We start from the raw sequence: 21,088 nt of genomic DNA on the forward strand, positions 1-21,088 counted from the left end.
TGCTCCCACTGCTGCAGGATCAACACAGTGTATGGAAATCAATGTGCCTTAATTATGTTTTACCTTTGGCTAAAAAAATATATCTATAGTGTTTCCATTACAATCTGTGTAATGAACAACTGTGTTGCTGTGCAAGACTGGGGACATCCTTGGTAAAATAAATAACACAAAGCACAGTTAAATTTAATATGATCCTATGTGACACACCAGTGGGCTTGTTCTGCTGCATTAATAAACCACACAAACTGAAATACCTTGCAAGACCAAACAAATGTAAGGTTGAAATGGTGAAAAACAGGCCCTGTTTTCTTTAATTCTCTGCGTTTGCGTCCGTTGATAAGGTTCAATCATGGTAAAAATGTCACGCTAGAAGAAAATTTAACAAGACCATGTAAATGTGCACTAGATTGCTGGTCTAAAATTTGGCAAATACAACTTATTATGGTGTTTGGGGTTATTGTTACAGAGCTGAAGAATCCTCTTGTTAGCCTGCAGCAGAGGAGCTGTAGCTGCTCACACTCAACCACTTGGTGGCATCAAAAGGCAGCGTTACTTCACTGGCCACCCCCTCACAGGCTAACGATGCACTGGTAACTATCCCCTTCACAACGATGACCTCAGTCACGATGTGGAAGATGTTGTACAGCTGGCACGCAATAAAAAATTGAGAAAACCCAGCTTGTTATTATGATGTTTTGGTTTTTCATTTCATATGTATAGAAAGCATTGAGACCTGAACACAGCTAATCAGCTGATGATGAAATAACACCTTTTTTTTTTTTTTTTAAACTGTGCAGCTTAAGTTTGTAGACTTAAAAATGTTTGTTCCTTTTCTTAATTCTTGAAAAGACACAATTTAAATCGGCACGGATTTTCCACGTGTTTGCTTCCAGTACACCATACACCAGATTTCACTGTCAAGCCTTACCTTCAACTTAATTTTGATATCTTTCAAATCCACATTGGCTTTAATGGCTTAAGAACTAAACTGTGTCCTTTATTTGCACACTCATAAATATATCCATCCATGGAGCGACATGTTTTAATTTCAGTCTGTACGCGTTTGCTGCCAGGAACTCTGTGCAAAACTGAATTGGAATGAAATTCATTGTCATGTACAGCCTGTAAGTGTTTATCCCACAGTGTGGATGAGGGACGAATTGCAATGTGGTTGATACAGGTGCATTGCTTGTATCCTACCATTCAGACATGCACGCCTTGATCTATTATTGATGGCAGCCTTGAGCTATGATGTGCTCTGAAATATTCAGGCAGACATGAACCTTTTGCACCCCACCATCTAAGACCAAAATGTTAAGAGAGATTTGAAGTATGTCTTACGTCTGCCCCGTTATGATGAACCACTTTAGGCAGAAAAAGTCTAGATGACACCGAAACAATAAAGACTAAACCTCGACTTTTATATTTCGGTTCAAAGACGCCCTTTCATGTTTGTGATCCAATGAAAGGAGATGACCTAACGACAAGCAAACTGTCAAAAATAATCCCACGAAAGGTCTGAGAAACAGCTTTTAACGTAAAACACATTCAAAGACTCAATTGCAACAGAGATGGGAGATTTATTTTTTTGTTTCAAAGTGCCTTTTCTAGTAACATATGAGGTATACATTTTTGCGAGGCTCTAATGATTCAGCGAAGGGTTTTCTGTGACAAACAATGATATATGGCACTACACTCGCAGCATGAACAATTTCAGGATGTGCCTGTTAAAACTCAGTTACGTCAGAGTGAGGATTTCATTCACAGTTATCGCCCCGTTTTGCTTTTTTTTTTACTTTCCAAATAATCCCAAAGATGTGCGGCACCAAAACTTCACCAGTTAGTCCCTGAAGCACAAAGTGTCTAAACAGCCAAATAAACCATCCCTGGCGAGGCTCTCGACTCTCTGAGATAACCCTGTCAACATATTGCTTCTTTTTAAAAACGCAATAGTGCAAAAAAATCTCTGTGACAATTAACATTTACCTAAAAGTAAGCCCACAGACACGTGGGGCATTGCGTAAAGGAGTGATATTGCACTGCTATTCAACAAAAAGAAGGTATCATAGTGGTGCCAAACATCTTTCAGTACACCCATGACACAGGCACCCACTGAGGGGTGGACGTGGCCCGCTCCATGGCCTCCTCCACACCCTTAACACTTTCATCCACGTCGTTGTTGATGAGAACCACATCAAAGAAGTGTCCATATGTGCTCAGGATGGCGTCTGACTCTTTCTGGATCATCTGCAGATTTTCCGTCTAGGAGAGGAGATGTAGATGATTAGCAGTTTGTGGTTGGGAAATTTGGCGATTTTAAAACACTTGGATAAGATGTAGTACCTGGGGAGCGGTGTTGGTCGGTGCAATGAAAACTACCAGAGGTGCAAAATCAGCTGTCCGCAAGAGTTTCAAGGTCTGTAAGAAGGATTTAGTGGTAGTTTAGAAGCACGTACATCAGTGGGACAGCTTACGTTGAGCAGTTTGATGAAGAATTTGGAGAGGCAAGGCAGAGATGGTTTAGACATGTGCAGATGAGGGAATATGGATATTCTGTACAAAAAATGTTGAATATGGAGCAGTGCATCTACTATCTATGTGTTGGTGTTGTTCCTGTATCATCACAACAACGTTAGTTTTGAATCAGCGTCGCAACTGAGCAGTTACGTTGTTGTGATGTCATTACACTGCAAGGTGGACTTTCAAGTTTGGTTTGCTGTTAGACAAATTTAGGTTACTCACGTTGCTTCACCAGTGATAGTTTTTAAAAGCATAAGCTAGCTTCTTGTCTAATGCTAACTGAATGCTCAGACAAAGTCATTTGTCAGTTGCGATGTTGATCCTGAACTAATGTTTTGATGATGTAGGAACAATGACAGCTTCGTCCAAGATGGGATATCAGATCATGTAATATGAAGCTGCCAGGCAGACGGAAAAGAGGAAAACTACAAAGGAGATTCGTGGATGCATTGCAGGAGGGTTGGTGTGACAGTGGAGGATGCTAGGGATGGGGTGAAATGGATTCAGATGATCTGATGATCGGCTGACCGCTAAAGGGAGCAGCCGGAAGAAGAAGAAGAACTGATGAAGTACAGGGCATTTCACACATCTGATACTTTAAACATCCTCTTAACAAGACAAGTTAAAGGCAAATATGAATTGTTTTTGCAGTGCAAGAGACTGACTTGCACAGAAGGAGCAGCTTTTCCTTCACTTGTTAGCCCAGTTTTATTTGAAAAATAATTTGAAAAATGAAATCATTATAAAAAATCATACGTTTACCTGTAAGGAGTGTGAATTTCATTCAAAAAGATGCATTTTGAGTCATTATTTAACATAAGGGGATTTTAGGGGATTTTTTAATAACTACTTCAGTCTAGACTATCCTAAAATATACCACATTATCACTTCTATGTACACTTTGCTGCATGAATATGAGTACAAAAGCAACTCACTGCAGGAGAATATAAAATTATCATCTTTGGTTTGTCAAAGGTGGATAGTAGGTATAGCAAACACAGCTATAGCTACTGAAACAATAGCTAATAATATGACTGCTGAATCTGCACCATATTACTTTAACAATGTGGTTAGGTTAAAGGCTCCTCCGTGAATCGCAACCTTATCGTGGTGGAGGGGTTTGTGTGTCCCAGGGATCCCAGGGGCTATGTTGTCTGGGGGCTTTTGCCCCCTGGTAGGGTCTCCCATGGCAAATTGGTCCTGGGTGAGGGACCAGACAAAGAGCGATTCAGAAGACCCCTATGAAAAAAAACACAGAGGGAACAGTTTACCCTGCCCGGGATAGGGTTACCGGGGCCCCGCCCTGGAGCCAGGCCCGGGGAGGGTGCCCGAGGGCGAGCGTCTGGTGGCCGGGCCTTAGTCCATGGGGCCCGGCCGGGCACAGCCCGAAGAGGAGACATGGGCCCATCCTCCCGCAGGCCCACCACCCGCAGGAGGCGCCATAGGGGTCGGGTGCATTGTGTGCCGGGTGGCGGCCAGGAGCGGAGGCCCTGGCGGACTGACCCCCGGCTGCCAAGACTGGCAATAGGGACATGGAATGTCACCTCTCTGGTGGGGAAGGAGCCTGAGTTAGTGCGTGAGGTTGAGAGGTACCGGCTAGATATAGTCGGGCTCACCTCTACGCACGGCTTGGGCTCTGGAACCAGTCTCCTGGAGAGGGGCTGGACTCTGTCTCAGTCTGGAGTTGCCCCTGGTGAGAGGCGGCGGGCTGGGGTGGGTATTCTAATATCCCCTCGGCTTGCTGCCGGTACGTTGGGGTTTTTCCCGGTGGACGAGAGGGTTTGTTCCCTGCGCCTTAGGGTCGGGGAACGGGTCCTGACTGTCATCTGCGCTTATGCGCCGAGTGGCAGTTCGGAGTACCCAGCCTTCTTAGAGTCCCTGGGGGGGGAGGTGCTGGAAGGTGCTCCACCTGGAGACTCTGTTGTCCTGCTGGGAGACTTCAATGCTCACGTGGGTAACGACAGCGAGACCTGGAGGGGCGTGATTGGGAGGAACGGCCTCCCTGATCTGAACCCGAGCGGTGCTTTGTTATTGGACTTCTGTGCTAATCACAGTTTGGCCATAACGAACACCTTGTTCGAACATAAGAGTGTCCATAAGTGCACGTGGCACCAGGACGCTCTAGGCCGTAGGTCGATGATCGATTTTGTAATCGTATCACCAGACCTGCGACCATATGTTCTGGACACTCGGGTAAAGAGAGGGGCTGAGCTGTCAACTGATCACCACCTGGTGGTGAGTTGGATCAGGTGGCGGGGGAGGACGCTGGACAGACCTGGTGCACCTAAACGCGTAGTGAGGGTGTGCTGGGAACGACTAGCAGAGGCCCCAGTCCGCGAGATCTTCAACGCACACCTCCGGCAGAGCTTCAACAGCATTCCGAGGGAGGCGGGGGACATTGAGTCCGAATGGACCATGTTCAGCGCCTCCATTGCCGAAGCTGCTGCATTGAGCTGCGGCCGCAAGGTGGTTGGTGCCTGCCGTGGTGGTAATCCCCGAACCAAATGGTGGACACCAGAGGTGAAGGGAGCCACCAGGCTGAAGAAGGAATCCTATCGGGCTTGGTTAGCCTGTGGGACTCCGGAGGCAGCCGACAGGTATCGACAGGCCAAGCGGAATGCGGCTCGGGCAGTGGCTGAAGCAAAAACTCGGGTGTGGGAGGAGTTCGGAGAGGCCATGGAAAAAGACTTTCGGACTGCCTCGAAGAGGTTCTGGCAAACCGTCAGGCGTCTCAGGAGGGGAAAGCGGTGCTCTACCTGCACTGTGTATAGTGCTGGCGGAGCGCTGCTGACGTCGACTGAGAAAATTGTCAGGCGGTGGAAGGAATACTTCGAGGACCTCCTTAATCCCACTGACGCGTCTTCCAAGGAGGAAGCAGAGTCTGGGGATGAGGGGAATGACCCGCCAATTTCTGGGGGCGAGGTCACTGAGGCAGTTAAACAACTCCTTGGTGGCAGAGCCCCTGGTGTTGATGAGGTCCGCCCCGAGTTCCTGAAGGCTCTGGACGTTGTAGGGCTGTCCTGGCTGACACGCCTCTGCAATGTTGCGTGGAGATCAGGGGCAGTACCCGTGGATTGGCAGACCGGGGTGGTGGTCCCCATCTTTAAGAAGGGGGACCGGAGGGTGTGTTCCAACTACAGGGGGATCACACTCCTCAGCCTCCCCGGGAAAGTCTATGCCAGGGTGCTGGAAAGGAGAGTTCGTCCGCTAGTCGAACCTCTGATGCAGGAGGAACAATGCGGTTTTCGTCCTGGTCGCGGAACACTGGACCAGCTCTTCATCCTCTCAAGGATACTTGAGGGGGCATGGGAGTTTGCCCAACCAGTCTACATGTGTTTTGTGGACTTGGAGAAGGCATTCGACCGTGTCCCTCGGGGTGTCCTGTGGGAGGTGTTGCGGGAGTATGGGGTGTCTGGCCCATTGCTACGGGCCATTCGATCCCTATACAACCGTTGCAAGAGCTTGGTTCGCATTGCCGGCAATAAGTCGGACTCGTTCCCGGTGGGTGATGGGCTCCGCCAGGGCTGCCCTTTGTCACCGGTTCTGTTCATAATTTTTATGGACAGGATTTCTAGGCGCAGCCAAGTGGCGGAGGGCTTTCGCTTTGGTGGCCTCAGGATCTCATCTCTGATTTTTGTGGATGATGTGGTTCTGTTGGCTTCATCGGGTGAGGGCCTCCAGCTCGCACTGGAGCGGTTCGCAGCCGAGTGTGAAGCAGCGGGAATGAGGATCAGCACCTCCAAATCTGAGGCCATGCCTCAGCCGGAAAAGGGTGGAGTGCCCACTCCGGGTCGGGGATGAGGTCCTGCCCCAAGTGGAGGAGTTCAAGTATCTCGGGGTCTTGTTCGCGAGTGATGGGAGAAGGGAGCCGGAGATCGACAGACGGATTGGGGCTGCAGCTGCAGTAATGCAGACGCTGCACCGGTCCGTCGTGGTGAAGAGGGAGCTGAGTGTAAAAGCGAAGCTCTCAATTTACCGGTCGATCTACGTCCCTACCCTCACCTATGGCCACGAGCTGTGGGTAGTGACCGAAAGGACGAGATCGCGGATACAAGCGGCGGAAATGAGCTTCCTCCGAAGGGTGGCTGGCATCTCCCTTAGAGATAGGGTGAGAAGTTCGGCCATCCGGGAGGGGCTCAGAGTAGAGCCGCTGCTTCTCCACATCGAAAGGAGCCAGCTGAGGTGGTTTGGGCATCTGGTAAGGATGCCCCCTGGGCGCCTCCTGGGTGAGGTGTTCCAGGCATGTCCCACCGGGAGGAGGCCCCGGGGCAGACCCAGGACACGCTGGAGAGATTATATCTCTCGGCTGGCCTGGGAACGCCTTGGTGTTCCCCCGGATGAGCTGGAGGAGGTGGCTGGGGAGAGGGAGGTCTGGGCCTCTTTGCTTAGGCTGCTGCCCCCGCGACCCGGCCCCAGATAAAGCGGATGAAGATGGATGGATGGATGGATGGATGGATGGATGGGTTAGGTTAAAGGGCAAAAATTGGATTGGATAAGCATTTTCTTTCCCTTTGAGTGAAGCTAATTCATGTAGGTGTATCTCAATTCTAAAGAACTTTAAGAAAGCAAAAAAGCTCTCAAATTAAGCATAAAAACATTTAGTGAGTTTATGCAACTTTGAGAAATGGTAAAATAGCACTCCAGGGCAGACACAGTATTCTTTATTTAGATCAACTGCTTTGATGCTACATGACAAGAAGTTTGGCGCTAACCTGTGGTTCTATATCCAGCAGAGCGATTTTGCCCTGCGTGTGGATCTTCTGGATGGTCTCAATTTTGGTGCCGAACATGAAACCCTGGAAGCTGCCATACTCCAGCAGCTCGTTTCCAGAGATGCTCTTGGTCATGGCTTCATGGGAGATGAAGTAATATTCCTTTCCATTCTCTTCATCCTTACGTTGGGGTCTGGTGGTGTCTGCGCAAGAATGAGAGTTAAGAATTAGTGAGAATTAGTCCACGGATGGTAACAACCTGCACCACGTTAGAGGAATAAAAAGGCCGTCAGTCTACTTACGTGGTGAAGGGTATGAAAACTTCTCGGGGTATCGTGTCAACAGTGCATTCTTAATATGACTCCTTCCAACACCAGGTGCCCCTGAGAAAAAAAGGCAGAATTAACAAAACAGTGCTAATTTTTTAAGGAAATTTTACTCAGACCCAAACTGTGCTAACTATGCTTTCATTACCGTTGAATAAAGATATACTTATATGCAATTTCAATGAAGACACAATCTATGTTATTTTAACTTCTTGCTAAAGCATATTAAAGTTACTGTTACTTAACAAATGTGGGCTAAAAGTGTAGGCTCTCAGCTATTGTAGTCCACTATTTTACAGGGAATCAGAGCTAATTGGACTCAAGTGACTCAAAACGGGTTGATAGACACATCTGAGCTATTCCTGTGTTATATCTCATTAATTTAAGCAGGCAAATAGTCTACAGCCGATTCCAAGTATGGCATCTGTTTTTGGAATTTACTGTTGTGAATCCACAGCATATATTCAAAAGGGCTCTCGATGCAAGTAAAGCAAGACATCCTTACACATCAAAAGCAGTAACATTAAGCGTGGCCTAACAGCTCTCACAGAAAAACAACGAAAAAAAAACAGACCATGCTGGCAAAATGCATCATTAACAGACCTGGCAACCCATTAAAGAAAACAGTGGTGGATAATCACAGGATTCTTTTGATGCTAAAGACAAAAAAGCTGCACAGCTGCACACAGCTGCAGTAAAAGCCTGACAAAGAATCGCTAACAAAGAAAATTTATTCTTTAGTTATGATCATGGCTTCCAGACTTCAGGCCTTCATAGCCCACAGAGGATTCTGGACAATGTTTTAACAATGAACATCTTATTATTTTTATTAGTCCACGGATGGTAACAACCTGCACCACGTTAGAGGAATAAAAAGGCCATCAGTCTACTTACATTGTGAAGGGTATGAAAACTTCTCGGGGTATTATTATTCTTATTTATTGATTTATTTTACTACATCTTATTAATATTTTGCTCTTTACTATTTTTCTATTTATTTTTTATTTATTTATTTTTTTTCTTTTACTGTACCATTCTGCTGAGTGACTGTCTTCTGCTCGTCAAATACATTTCATTGCGATGTTGACTTGCATATGACAAATGAAACTGAAAACTGAATTATTTCTGAAACCCAGGAAAAAAGTGACTGATCTGATGATTGTGCACATTTTCTGCATCTTGCTTGTTTTATTTCCTATTGTGATATATTGTGATGTGGAAAGCAAAAGGCAAAGGTTACAAACTTACAATATAACTGAGCTAGGAAGCTTACCAATAAGGACCAGTGTTTTCCTTTGAAAAGCTGGGAGCCGAACAACCTCCTCATAAGAAATCACATCCAGCTGGTCAAAAACTGCAGAAGAAGATTATTTTAGATCGCACAAGAGAAGAAATGAATGAAACTGTGGGACTGAGAGTTGCAGTGTTCTACTTACTGGAGCTGTGTTTAGCTAGGTACTTGTCCTTGCACTTCTTTTTCTTTCCAAATGGGCTGCAGGACTGAGTGCCCTCTTTGGCCTTGCTTTTACTGGCCACCCTCCTGCAGGGAAAACAGGTATTTAAGTTAGCCTGAGAATATCTGGTACAGTTCACTCTGTATTATAAATCAGCCACGACATTAAACCAGCAAACCTAGATCATGTACATCCCTAACATGATGTTAGGGAGCTCTGACCACGTGGGGCATGGGCACTACCATTCTTAAGAGCATCTTGTGGTTTTCTATCAATAGATCCTTTGGTCCAATGAGTTGAGGTTTTGGGTTTTGATGGATTGAGCTTAGCCTGGCAGAACCCGTGAATAATTGTTTTGGTTGAGCTTTGGGCAGTTTGAAACCCAGTCAATCTGGACCAGTTTTATCCTGGTGCTGGGGTGCATTGTACTGCTTGGAGAATGGGGATGTCAGGCAGGACACTTTCCAAACAGAACATTGCCGTAATGGCAGGTATGCCCCTCCCTGAGGCTGGAGGTTTCTTCCTGTTAAAAGGGAGTTTTCCCTTCCCACTGTTGCCAAGTGCTTGCCCATAGGATGTTGTCTAATTGCTGGCGATTTCTCTCTATTATTGTACCTTACCTTACAGTTACGTTAAAATATAAAGTTCTTTAAAGCAACTATTGTTGTGATTTTGGCGCTATATAAATAAAATAAAATTGGACTGATTTGTGATGTGATTGGTATATTAAAGAGTTTACCATTCTTGGAGCTCTGGAGAAGGTATGAGTCCAGCAAAGTCAGTAGCACTGCTCTCCACTCTGCCCTGCCACCAGTTTGGATCCTGCTTGTTGATAATCTGAATGATGTCCCCAGTCTGAAACTTCAGACCTGCCTCTTTGCACGGGATGAGGTCATCTGTGGCAGGGTCATAATTGAACTGAGCCCTCATGTACATCTGGAGATTGTGAACAAATCTTATTAGTTCCCCTGGCAGTAAAAGAACTCAACATTTACAGTGGGTATTATGTAAGGTACTACTGATAACCTGCTGACCTTACCAGAGCGTTCAGTTATCACCCAACACTTATTTAAGGTCAGCCGGGAGTAACGTTTCTAATATCGACATACTAATCTGTAGAACTTAATAGTTTATCTGAAGTCTACGATTCTATGATTCTACTGATAACTGTGAATTCACCCTGAAGTAGAATACTAGTAAACAATTTCATGATATGATCTTGGACAGCTCCTTTCAAACTGTGGACATGGCTACATTTCTAACCAAGGGACAAGGTCTGCTTGTGCGAATAAATAACTATTGACCTACTAGTATCAAGGATTTGTTACTTTTTATATCTCAGGTTAAAATCCAAAGGGTGCAAACCTTGAGGAAACTGTCAAAGATCATAGCAGGAACACATGTAGGTTCCCCTCAGCGTGAACGATTACTAATGTTAGTAGAGTCCATGAACATGTATTTGTGGTTTCCCCAAGAGACTCCAGTGGACGTTTACACAAGCTTACACCCCAAAATGTGCACAAACATTGATGCACTGGAGTGATCTGGGTCACCAAAAATGCTGTTCTTTGTATGGAAAGCATATTAACAATGCCTACATATTAATGCAGTACAATCTTTAAAGTAAACTGCCATCACTGACCACAACAGGGACGAACTTTAATGCTGAAAAAGAAATATATGTCAATTCTTTTAAAGCTATTTTAAGTTGATGTCGTATGTAATTAAAAGTATGTTACAGGGCAGCCATTTTTATGCCACAAGAAAGATGTCAATGGAGAGACATGCTGTGGTCACTAGATGGCAGAATGAAACACACTACCAATGTATTTCATGTCAAACTAGCAACAATGAGTGATGTTCTTAACATTAAAGCTAGGTTTATAGTCACCTGGTTTGTTCACTGACTAACAGCAGATTCACCTAAACAAAATCATTGTAAGCAAGTAAGATGCACAAGAAAAAGACTGCGAGAAAAGTGACCAAACTAATACTTGACTGTGCTCTAATATGACCAGAAAAGCTTGCTTTCCTGGATTCACTCATGCAAATCTCGAAAGTATCTTGGAGAGAATAAATATGAAACACGTTATTCAACATAAGCATCACAACACTAAAGCTGTGCATGGTCTGTCGGTCGTATCGTTACCTCGCAGATTCGGGATCGACTCTTCATGTTGGGTATAATTTTCATCGTGACGACTCCATTGGTTTCTCTCTGTATGTAAAATAGAAACGGATTTATGTTTTTATAGCAATGCCGAGTTAAAATGAAGTGCAAAAACTGTGATTCAGTATAGCTCCAAACATAAATGGAAGGACTTAAGAGCTGGTGGCTTACCAGGATCTTTTGTAGCTGATCTACAGTTTGGTTTGTCACAGTTTTTCCATTGATTTCTGCTATTTCATCCCCTTCGTGTATAGACCCTGGAAAGACAAAGAATTCAAACTAGATGTCTTACTGATCCTCCAGTACTATAACAACTAATCAGGACATCAGATAAAACTCCCTCGTGACTCTATATTAATATCTTTTCTTGCACAATTCCTGCAAACTGTAAAAAAAACAAAACAAAAAACAAAATGTGCTGAATCACCTTGTCTGTGAATCATCCCTCCATGCAATATCCTGGCCACCGTGCATCGCTGTTTCTCGTTCAGTTTCAGAGTGACCCCCTACAGACACAGACCACAGTCAATGAGGAGGAATCATTTCTTCAAAATGTAAAGCACGAGCCCTGAGCGAACAGTCGAGGCTGATTACATACCATTGGCTCTGAAGCACTCTTTTCAAACGCCACTTCTTTCATCCTGGGAACCTCTGTGCAATTTCTGTGTCCAGCACTGCCGTTGGTGTAAAAGTCAGCCCCCTGATTCTCATAGTTTTGCATAGCTGCCTGTTAAAATGAAGAAAGAAAACAAGTGAATCACATGACATCACAGGAAATAAAATTAACTAAAAAAACAACAAGCCTCCCATTATACAGGGAACCGAATTCACCATTCTGTCAGATCAGATCATTAGCTTACTGCTCTTTCTAATAACGGCGGCGGACACTTTCTGCTCTTGTGAGCACAACAGCTACGTTTCCTTTGCACTTTCAACATATGTTCAAAGTTGAAAATTAACCAGACATTAAAACACACTTCATTAGCCACGTCCACTCATCTGGTCCACCAGGTTCGTGTGGTCATGGATACCAGCAGTGTGATGAACAAAGCACTGATGTAGCAAAACGAATACACTACGAAGCATGCTGCTTGAATGTTTGCTACAGAAATCAAATGTGTAGATTTGTGCTATTCTTTTACACCAAAAGCATAGCAGGACAACCTCGTCCGAGTTATTTCCAGAGTGTAAGCATCGCCGTAAGAGAAGAAATCCACGTAGCTCCCCTGACAAATCAAGACACTACGGAATTACATTAAATCTACTGAGTACAAGATAAGATACCACGTAATGACTCTGTGAGAGTAAAGTGCCCTCCAGGATCGGGCAATGAGTGCACCATATCAAGGCTTTTATAATTTGTTCACTTAACTGACATCAGAGAGATGATTGCCTGCATCAGCAAACTTTCTTGCGTGAATATGACACATCAGCACTGCTTCAGCAAAAAAAAAAAAAAATTATCTACCTTCCATCATCAGCATTACAATAATCCAATCGTTATCACTGTCCACCTCACCAATAGCTTTAGCTGCTCTAAAGTCACCTCTGGGTTTAGAAACTACTCCTGCACTGATGAGCCAGATGCAGGAGCCATGACAGCCAGTCAGGTCACTTCTCTGTGAGGAGTGATTCCTTTCACACACAAAGAAGAATCCGCAATAATGTATTGAGTAATCCGCTTACTCACAAATCAGCTGAACGTGTCTGAAGAAAGGAGCAGAAATGTCTCTGATCTCTTGAGGAATTAGATTTAGACTAGCACTAACGGGTCCTTTTAATAAAACTCACCTCATCAAGATGTTGACAGTGAGCTCTGTCAGCTCCACCACTTGGAGTGTAACGAGATCAAGATTTAATTAAAGGTTTGAGCAATGCTTCAGTAACTGGTAACAAGCTATCCTTCAACAAGTATGGTCAGGTCGTGGCCACAGTTTTAATGCTGGTTTCAAGTTTGGAGGAGCATCGGGGTAAAGAAAGAGCGTTCAAATCAGCGACTTGTCTCTTCAGGGTGAAAAACAGAAGGTGACAGGCGTGTAGAGGAAGACCATCCGTGCCGAGATAAATTAATTCACCATAAAAATCTAGAGCAGGAGTTCCATTTGCTTTTCTGCACACAGTTGGGTTACTGGTCTAATATAACACAGAATAGTTGATTATACTTTATCTTTCTTACATGATCTGCTGTTTTTAACTAAAGGAATATAAATCATCAGCCCTCCCCAATGTAGGGTTTACAGGTTTTTGTTTTCCTTCTATTGATCTCTTGGAGAAACACAGTAGGAGATTAATAGTTGACATTTGAACACTGTGTGGTTAATGAGCTTTCCACAAAAAAGGAGAAAAAAAAGGAGGAAAGAACTGCCAAAAGTCCCTGCTTATCAACTTGCCTCAACTTGCCTTAAGACCTTAAATGCCTTATTGTCTATCTAAGTAGGGCAGTACACAGTTATTAAGCATGAGATATTAGAAGCACAACTCAGTGCAAAGGAGCAAAAAAAAAGAAAAAAGTAAGAAAGAAAGACACAAAATATGATAAATCAGCCTTAAACACACCATTTAAGATAATGCCCTCATGACCTCAGTTAGAGACATGCTGATTAACATGGAGCAGAAAGATATGCTGGCAAGATTGCAACTCAAGGCTATTGAACTGCAAACTGCTGATGTCAGGAATAAAGTTTCCTCTCTTTCACATTTCCCTCAGTGGCTCAGTGCTGACTTTTCAAATTCTGAGAAGACACCGGTCTCCTGCTAGAAATCAAATCCAGGTCTAAAGTGTGCCAGAGATTTAACTCTGGCTTTCTCCCTTCTGACATATTCTACATGTTTTCTGGGACATCTTTTCAGTCATACTTGTTAGCTTAGTCTTTGTTAGAGGCAAAGACAGTATTTTCATGACAAACTCCGGGATCTTTAAGGGGAGGAAAATGTAAACAAGTTTAACAGTGTGTTTGGCAGTGTGGTGTAAACAACTTTTACTTGACTGATTCCTGAGCAGAGGCTCAGGGTAAGCTGTAAGCAAAATTACACAATATGTTTCAAAACTGGAGGAAGGCACAGTCCCAGAAACGACTTCACAGCTGACATGTTACTTCCTTATGATCTTATTGCCGCTCTTAAATGCGTTCATATCACTATAGCCCAGCTGGTTAATGAGACAGTTCATACTACTCTGTGAAATACAGGAACATAGTCTTATGATGGCTAAAAGAAAACCAACAAAAAAAACCCCTTCCCTAATGTTTTCCCCAAGTTGTCAAAATACTTGCGTGAATTTGTGAGAAATGGAGAACTGAAACTGCCACAGCAATGTCTGCTGATTTCAAGCTGAGGCTGACCGATAGTGCTGAGCAATGAAGAAGCTGCTAACACAGTAAAGATCTAAATGTTCTTTGTTTAAGAGATCAACACATTCAGCTGCTGCAGTATGAAAACATAAACGGGTCTATTCTTAGAGATCTTGTTCGGAAATAAACAACGATCACATGTCCCCGTATCTGCTTCCCGGAAGCAAATAAGAACAGCGAAATCAGAGGGGTCTAAATAAATTAATAAGGTATATACAAAAAAGATCATCTTACCTTGTCAGACTTTGGTTTGTTTTGAAGGAGCTGCTCCAGGTAGAGATCGGAAAGGGTTGTCCGGACGCTGTTCACGGACTCCAGTGTGACAGTGGGATCGTTTTTATTGGATTTTAACGTCATCTTTCCCGTTAGATAAAAAAAACACACACACAGTGAACTCGATTTGCCCCCTCGATCAAAGTCCTCAAGACACTGGCCACAAACTGCTGATAAGGAGTGACTATGAGATAAGTCACTGTCGGAGATAAAAGTCCAAAGATTTGATCAGCAGTAGGTGAGGTTCATGCGATAACTACTGCAGGGACACCGCTGACAAAGCAAGTAAACATGCATCTGACTGCTGCTGAGCTCTGAGGGGCTGGCTGCTGATGCGTTCACATTCCCCGTGCGAGCTCAGGGATCTCATTATTGAAGTTATCGTCACAAAATGAGCGGAAATCAGAGAATTACAAACGATAATGTAGCGCTTCTTATTGTTATTTTCTTTGGATATTTCTACGTTGGCATCGTATATCCCTATTGATCTATAGGCTTTCTCTAAACTGCGATGTTTATTCAAACATCATCTGCCTATGTGTCATAAAAACCTTTTTTAAAGATTCTTTGTTTATTTTTCGTTTATACAGTTTTATTTTTTATAAAAGATTACAAAAATAATTCAAAACCGGTGCTAAATAAGCCTTTGGAATCTGATGGGCCAACACGGAAATCAATTTCCATTTTGAGCCCCACAAAGTGCTAAATGTCCCACAGGTGGAGAATGCAACATTACCGCAGCATTTTCAGCAGGGCTACCCTCTCAAGCTACAGGGAAGCAAAAAATAACGTAGTCACGGTGATTCCAGCAGCTAGCTTGCAAGAACTTCAGTTTGGAACATAGTGTACCCAGCTGCAGTGTGATAGTCTCTCTGTGCTAATTTAACACACGAACAAACAAACAAACACTAAAAAAAATAATCAGTGGGAAAGTCGAGTGATTACTGATACATTACTGAGTGATTACAGATGACATCAGTGTTGCAACATGGACACTGCATGTGATTAGGTTTAATACAGTGCAGCTGTGGGAGACTGTGAGCAGGAAGCCCCGTTCTTAAAATGGCCTGTCTATTTCCACTGTGTACTCATACAACATATACAAGCATGTATGCAGTCTTTTTTTGACAGGTGAACTGAGGGCTGGTTCACAAAAACACATGGATTTCATCTCCTTTACTGTTTTAATGAACGTTAAATAGATTTATATTACACCGCTTTCAATTCAATTCAGTTTCATTTATATAGAAACCACATCACTATATCTCAAGTAGCTTTATATTGCAAGTAGACTACAATAATAAATAGAAAACTCAAATAATCAGAAAACCTCCTAGCAGCAAGTACTGGGTGACAGTGGGAAGGAAAAACTCCCTTGCAAAAAGAAACCTCCAGCAAAACCAGGGAGGGGTCCATCTGCCTTGAAGAGAGCAGAGAGAGGATAGCACAAAAGACACACATGGGAGACAGCCAGAGTTTAAAATTAACGATGAAATACAGCATGGAGAGTGAAACAGAAGTGAGTGAAGAAGAAACAAACAGTGGATCATGAGAAGCCCCCAGCAGTCCGGAGCTATTGCAGATTAACTAAGTGAGGGTTCAGGGTCACCCAAACCAGCCCCAATTTGTTGAAATAGGAACATTTTAAGCCTAATCTCAAAAGAAGAGAATGTGTCTGTCTCCCAAATGCAAACTGGGAACTGGTTCCACAGAAGAGGAGCCTGAAAGTTGGCTGAATCTTCTTCCCCTTACCGCCAACCAGTCATGGCAGATGGCTGTCCATCTCTGAGCCCAGTTCTACTCCTTGTTTAAAGGGAGTTTTTTCTTCCCACTATCACCAAGTGCTTGCTCACAGGGGGTCATCTATTGTTGGGGTTCTCTCTCTATTATATAGGGTCTTACCTTACAATATTGGTACATAATGGTGCTATATCAATAAAGCACAATTGAATTGAATTGAACAGAGAGAATAGCCCTGTACACTCAGAATTCATCCTACTGCTTCTATCAGCCGTCACATCATGATACCCAGCTTTATTCATTTGTGAAACCAGAAGATACAAATCAACTAGCTAAACTATAGACATCTCTTAAAGATATAAAGGTCTGGATGACATCTACGTTCCTTCTTCATACATTTCTCTTCTGATCATTCTGATACAAATTAATCCTGGTTTTATCCATAATTTTTTTTATTCATTTACTTTTCAAAAACATATATTTCAGATGTTTCCTGGCAAAGAAGATGAGAAATTGTCTTTAAAAGGTATGTACTTCTCCACAATGGAAATCTTACAAACTGGAAATCCATCCATCCATTTTCTTCCGCTTATCCGGGGCCCGGTCGCGGGGGCAGCATCCCAACCAGAGAAGCCCAGACCTCCCTCTCCCCAGCCACCTCCTCCAGCTTATCTGGGGGAACACCAAGGCGTTCCCAGGCCAGCCGAGAGATATAATATCTCCAGCGTGTCCTGGTTCTGCCCCAGGGCCTCCTCCCGAGACCAGACAAAGAGTGATTCAGAGGACCCCTATGAAAAGACCATCGAGGGAACAGTTCACCTTGCCCGGGATAGGGTTAGTGGGGCCCCGCCCTGGAGACATGCCCTGGGAGGGTCTGGTGGCCGGGCACAGCCCGAAAAAGGGACATGGGCCCATCTTCCTGCAGGCCCACCACGCGTAGGAGGCACGTAGGGGTCGGGTGCGATGTGAGCCGGGCGGCGGCCAGGAGCAGAGGTCCTGGCGGACCGATCCCCGGCTAGCAAGATTGGAAATTAAAAGATTAAATTAAACCATATTAGACTTTCCAATCATTTGAACCATATAGAAGTTACCAGGCTATTTCATAATGTGGAATATCACAATAATAATTTCATGTCATTCAAAAGTTTAGATGGATAGTGAAGGCTGATGGGTTTGCAGTGTTGTGGTGGATTGTGGTAAGTTAGGTCAACTCTCTGTGGCAGGGCCGTGCACAGAAGTTTAAAGGGGTGGGTGTTCAAAGTTAAAAAGGGGCACATTGAACCAGGCTGAATAACAACAACACACATTCATCAAGAATCTAATATGGGCAACAAGGCAAAGCAAACGTAGCCGATGTTTTACCTGATGGGTACAATGTTGCTGTTGAGGGGTTGCTGTGGATAGTGCTGGAGGGCAGGGCTGTGTTGATCTGAGACTGTAGACATTAAAAAGTCCATAGGAGAGATGGTAGCTGATTAAACAAGTGTGAGATAATAACAAAATGCAAAGATTGGTGACTGCGCTTGGAACCATAAGGCAACAAAAAACTGTGAGAAATAATTTAGGCTCTGCCTGTGAATCACTCTTTGCTTCTCTTCTTCCTTCCATCCCATCATTTCATATATCACTCTCCACTTGCTGTCTATCTGAGAACAAGGCACAACTTGCTATTGCAATAAACTATAATGGGGCGATCGTGGCTTAAGAGTTGGGAGTTTGCCTTGTAATCGGAAGATTGCCGGTTCGAGCCCCGGCTTGGACAGTCTCGGTCGTTGTGTCCTTGGGCAAGACACTTCACCCGTTGCCCACTGGTGGTGGTCAGAGGGCCCGGTAGCGCCAGTGTCCGGCAGCCTCGCCTCTGTCAGTGCGCCCCAGGGTGGCTGTGGCTACAGTGTAGCTTGCCAGTGTGTGGATGAATGGATATGTAAAGCGCTTTGGGGTCCTTAGGGACTAGTAAAGCGCTATATAAATACAGGCCATTTACCATTTACCATAATCTAATTATCCACACCTAACAACTCTTGCACTTAACCTATAATAAAATGATGACAGAAAAATGTTATAGCACTGCCTTTAGTAGCCTCACACAGCTCCTACTGTTTCCTCCTCATGTCCTTACCAGGCATGTCTGGACAATATTTTTTTTTTTTAAATCCATCTAAATAAAACACACACATGCACGCACACAAAGTGACATTTTAGACCTTCAGAATACTGTATATACTATGGGCATCATGGTGCTGATCCAGAATCCTCACATTATTATTTATTACTGAAGCTACAATAATAAAACAATGAGGAGGGGGAAGTAATAAATATGAAATAATGTCATTATGATGATTCCATTTGTTTCACTATCCACTCTGTGCAGGGGCAAAGCTTATTACATTTTTAAATCGTAGAGATACAATAATTGTACTGCTGTAAAATCCAAATTTTGTCTTATTTAAAATCTAATATAATCTGCTTCTTAATGTATGTTCTTTAAAATACAGCGTGTGTTTTTTAATATATTATAATTATAATAATGCATAATTATGTGTACATGCATATTAGATCGTTTTTTAGTGAAATATAATCCCTCCAGAAAGGCAGGAAAAGCCCGGAAACTTACTTTAAAACTAAATATGTTCTAAATACTTTAAAACTAAATACGTTCCCTAAAACGGTGGACAGAGCTACAGACCCATGACAGCCTTACACAGGTAGCCAGCAGCTATGACCAGCACTACTTGTGCAGTTAATAAAAGGACAGGTAATGTTCGTCGCGCTGTTGCACACACAGCACGCTAGTTTGTTTCAGTTCGTCAGTTGCGACAGCTTACCAACGTGTACATAATAAGCTAATACTCCTGTGTGCTATACACTACAGTGTACGCTGTACACCTACTTACTGGTTTTGTCGCATCAGTCTGTGACCTCTGAGTTAACTTATGTTTCTCCTACAGCTCCGGACCGCAAAAAATGCGCGTGCTCTTCGTGAGCTCGTTCCCGGCTTGTAACCAGCGCGTTCTGCCGTCAAGGGCGATCATTGGTTAAATGTGATCATGTGACTGATGCAAGCCAGATCCTTTTATTTAGCAAAACTGTGATTAATAGTTAAATATTATTGTTGAGGGGCACAGACAGGACTCCGCACGCACACACACATTAAAAAAAAATACGTTTTTAAAAAAAGTTGCCTCAACAAAAGGGCACTTTGGGCACCCATCAGGAAAGGGGCGGGTGCTCAAGCCCCTCTAGCCCCCCCTGCACGTGCCTGCTCTGTGGGTAACTACAGAGATATTATAAAATAGAGAGCAGTGAAAGAACTGTGAATTGTATTGGAGACTTTTGTGACAGCAAAGATGGTGGTAAAAGTTTTAAAAGTTTATTTGAGGACAACATCAGAAAACATTTAATTTGATCAAATTTGACTTGACATTGTATGCATGCAGTTTTTATTTCATTAAAATAAAAGTTAAATGAAAGTGCCCAGATGTTTCGGCATGGCTGCTGACTAACGGGACTTGCTTCCAGAAGGAGTCATCAATCCGAATATAAGAATTCCAAGATTGACCTTTATACCAGCTGTTTAGAGTCGTGTCCCATCTGTTGTTTCTGTGTTGGGCTAAATAATGATTTCTGGTGTTTCTGTGTGTTTTTTATGTGTGACATATTTGCTTATATTATTAAATAAACTGTAATCAACAGGATTTATGAAGGGTTATTATATTTTTTAAAAAAGGACCTGTTTTTAAGGGGTTTTTTTTAATGTCTCTGCAGTGTTGTACCCCATTATAATCAACCCAGTCCTTTTTGACCACTCTATACACATATCTTTAGAAAACGATTCTTTTTTTCCCTTTTTTTTTGTTTACATTTATTTTTATTTTATTTTTTTGCAATTCCTGCCCTCTTGGGCCGATCTCTCTTAAAAAGCCATTTTTAATGTCATTAATTTTTACTGGAATAAATAAAAGATATATAAAAGTATTTTTAACAAAAAAATAAAACAAAAAATAAAACAACAACAAAACAGATTGCGGCTTCTACATTGTGGCAGGGATATTGTTTCTGGCTCAAAGTGACTTGATATCATTCATGAAAGATATATTTGACATATGTTTCACAGATTATACGCCAACAAGTTATTTACAACAGTTTAAATACGGACAAAAGTTATTTGGCAAATACCGGAAATCACTTTTTGGAACTTAAAGTTCCCCACCTGCCAAAACCCTCTTGTATATGCACGAGCTGCCAACTCTTTACTGCGTGGCACAAAAAAACCGTGTGGTTAACAGGAGGCAAGGAAATAGGTATTAAGCCAGCTAATGAGTTTAAGCTCCCCGATGGAGTGCCAGTTTCAACTCCAGAGGGAGCCAGCAAGCATGTTTCTATCAGCTGTCCACTCACTAACATGACCCGGACTCTTACTGTCTTATAGAGGGTCAAGCTACATTTGGGCTTCATTTCTGTTTCTCCTGCAGATATCCATCAGGTTCATAAAAAGGCTTCCTATCGCCGAACTTACTGGAAAGTAATCTTTAAACGGCGCATT

General features: G+C 43.3%; 1 protein-coding gene across 2 annotated transcripts; it reads right to left on the bottom strand.

Annotated features, from left to right (window-relative positions):
- Positions 1 to 1,542: 1,542 nt before the first annotated feature.
- Positions 1,543 to 15,129, bottom strand: mpp1 (MAGUK p55 scaffold protein 1). 2 transcript variants are annotated; one of them, XM_006799470.3, is made up of 12 exons: positions 14,767 to 15,129; positions 11,781 to 11,909; positions 11,610 to 11,688; positions 11,354 to 11,439; positions 11,162 to 11,230; positions 9,752 to 9,948; positions 8,995 to 9,098; positions 8,832 to 8,912; positions 7,535 to 7,615; positions 7,233 to 7,435; positions 2,344 to 2,418; positions 1,543 to 2,262 (listed from the first exon to the last, which is right to left on the bottom strand). In XM_006799470.3, the coding sequence occupies exons 1-12, from the start codon at positions 14,887 to 14,889 to the stop codon at positions 2,086 to 2,088; spliced, it is 1,404 nt and encodes a 467-aa protein (XP_006799533.1). In that variant the 5' UTR covers positions 14,890 to 15,129; the 3' UTR covers positions 1,543 to 2,085. The 2 variants fall into 2 exon arrangements, with proteins under 2 accessions (XP_006799533.1, XP_035767343.1); XM_035911450.2 differs by lacking the exon at positions 14,767 to 15,129 and adding an exon at positions 12,651 to 12,802.
- Positions 15,130 to 21,088: the final 5,959 nt, after the last annotated feature.

Source organism: Neolamprologus brichardi, chromosome 10, assembly GCF_056152115.1.
Source record: "Neolamprologus brichardi isolate AB-2024 chromosome 10, ASM5615211v1, whole genome shotgun sequence".
Taxonomy (NCBI): Eukaryota; Metazoa; Chordata; class Actinopteri; order Cichliformes; family Cichlidae; genus Neolamprologus; species Neolamprologus brichardi.

What these genes read in the sequence shown, in the direction of transcription:
- mpp1 (XM_006799470.3), bottom strand. Translation starts at nt 14,889, where the DNA reads ATGACGTTAAAATCCAATAAAAACGATCCCACTGTCACACTGGAGTCC. An exon ending in ATCAGCTACAAAAGATCCTG is followed by an intron (nt 11,231 to 11,353) that starts GTAAGCCACCAG and finishes TTTTACATACAG; the next exon opens with AGAGAAACCAATGGAGTCGT. An exon ending in GTTTTCATACCCTTCACCAC is followed by an intron (nt 7,436 to 7,534) that starts GTAAGTAGACTG and finishes ATTCTTGCGCAG; the next exon opens with ACACCACCAGACCCCAACGT.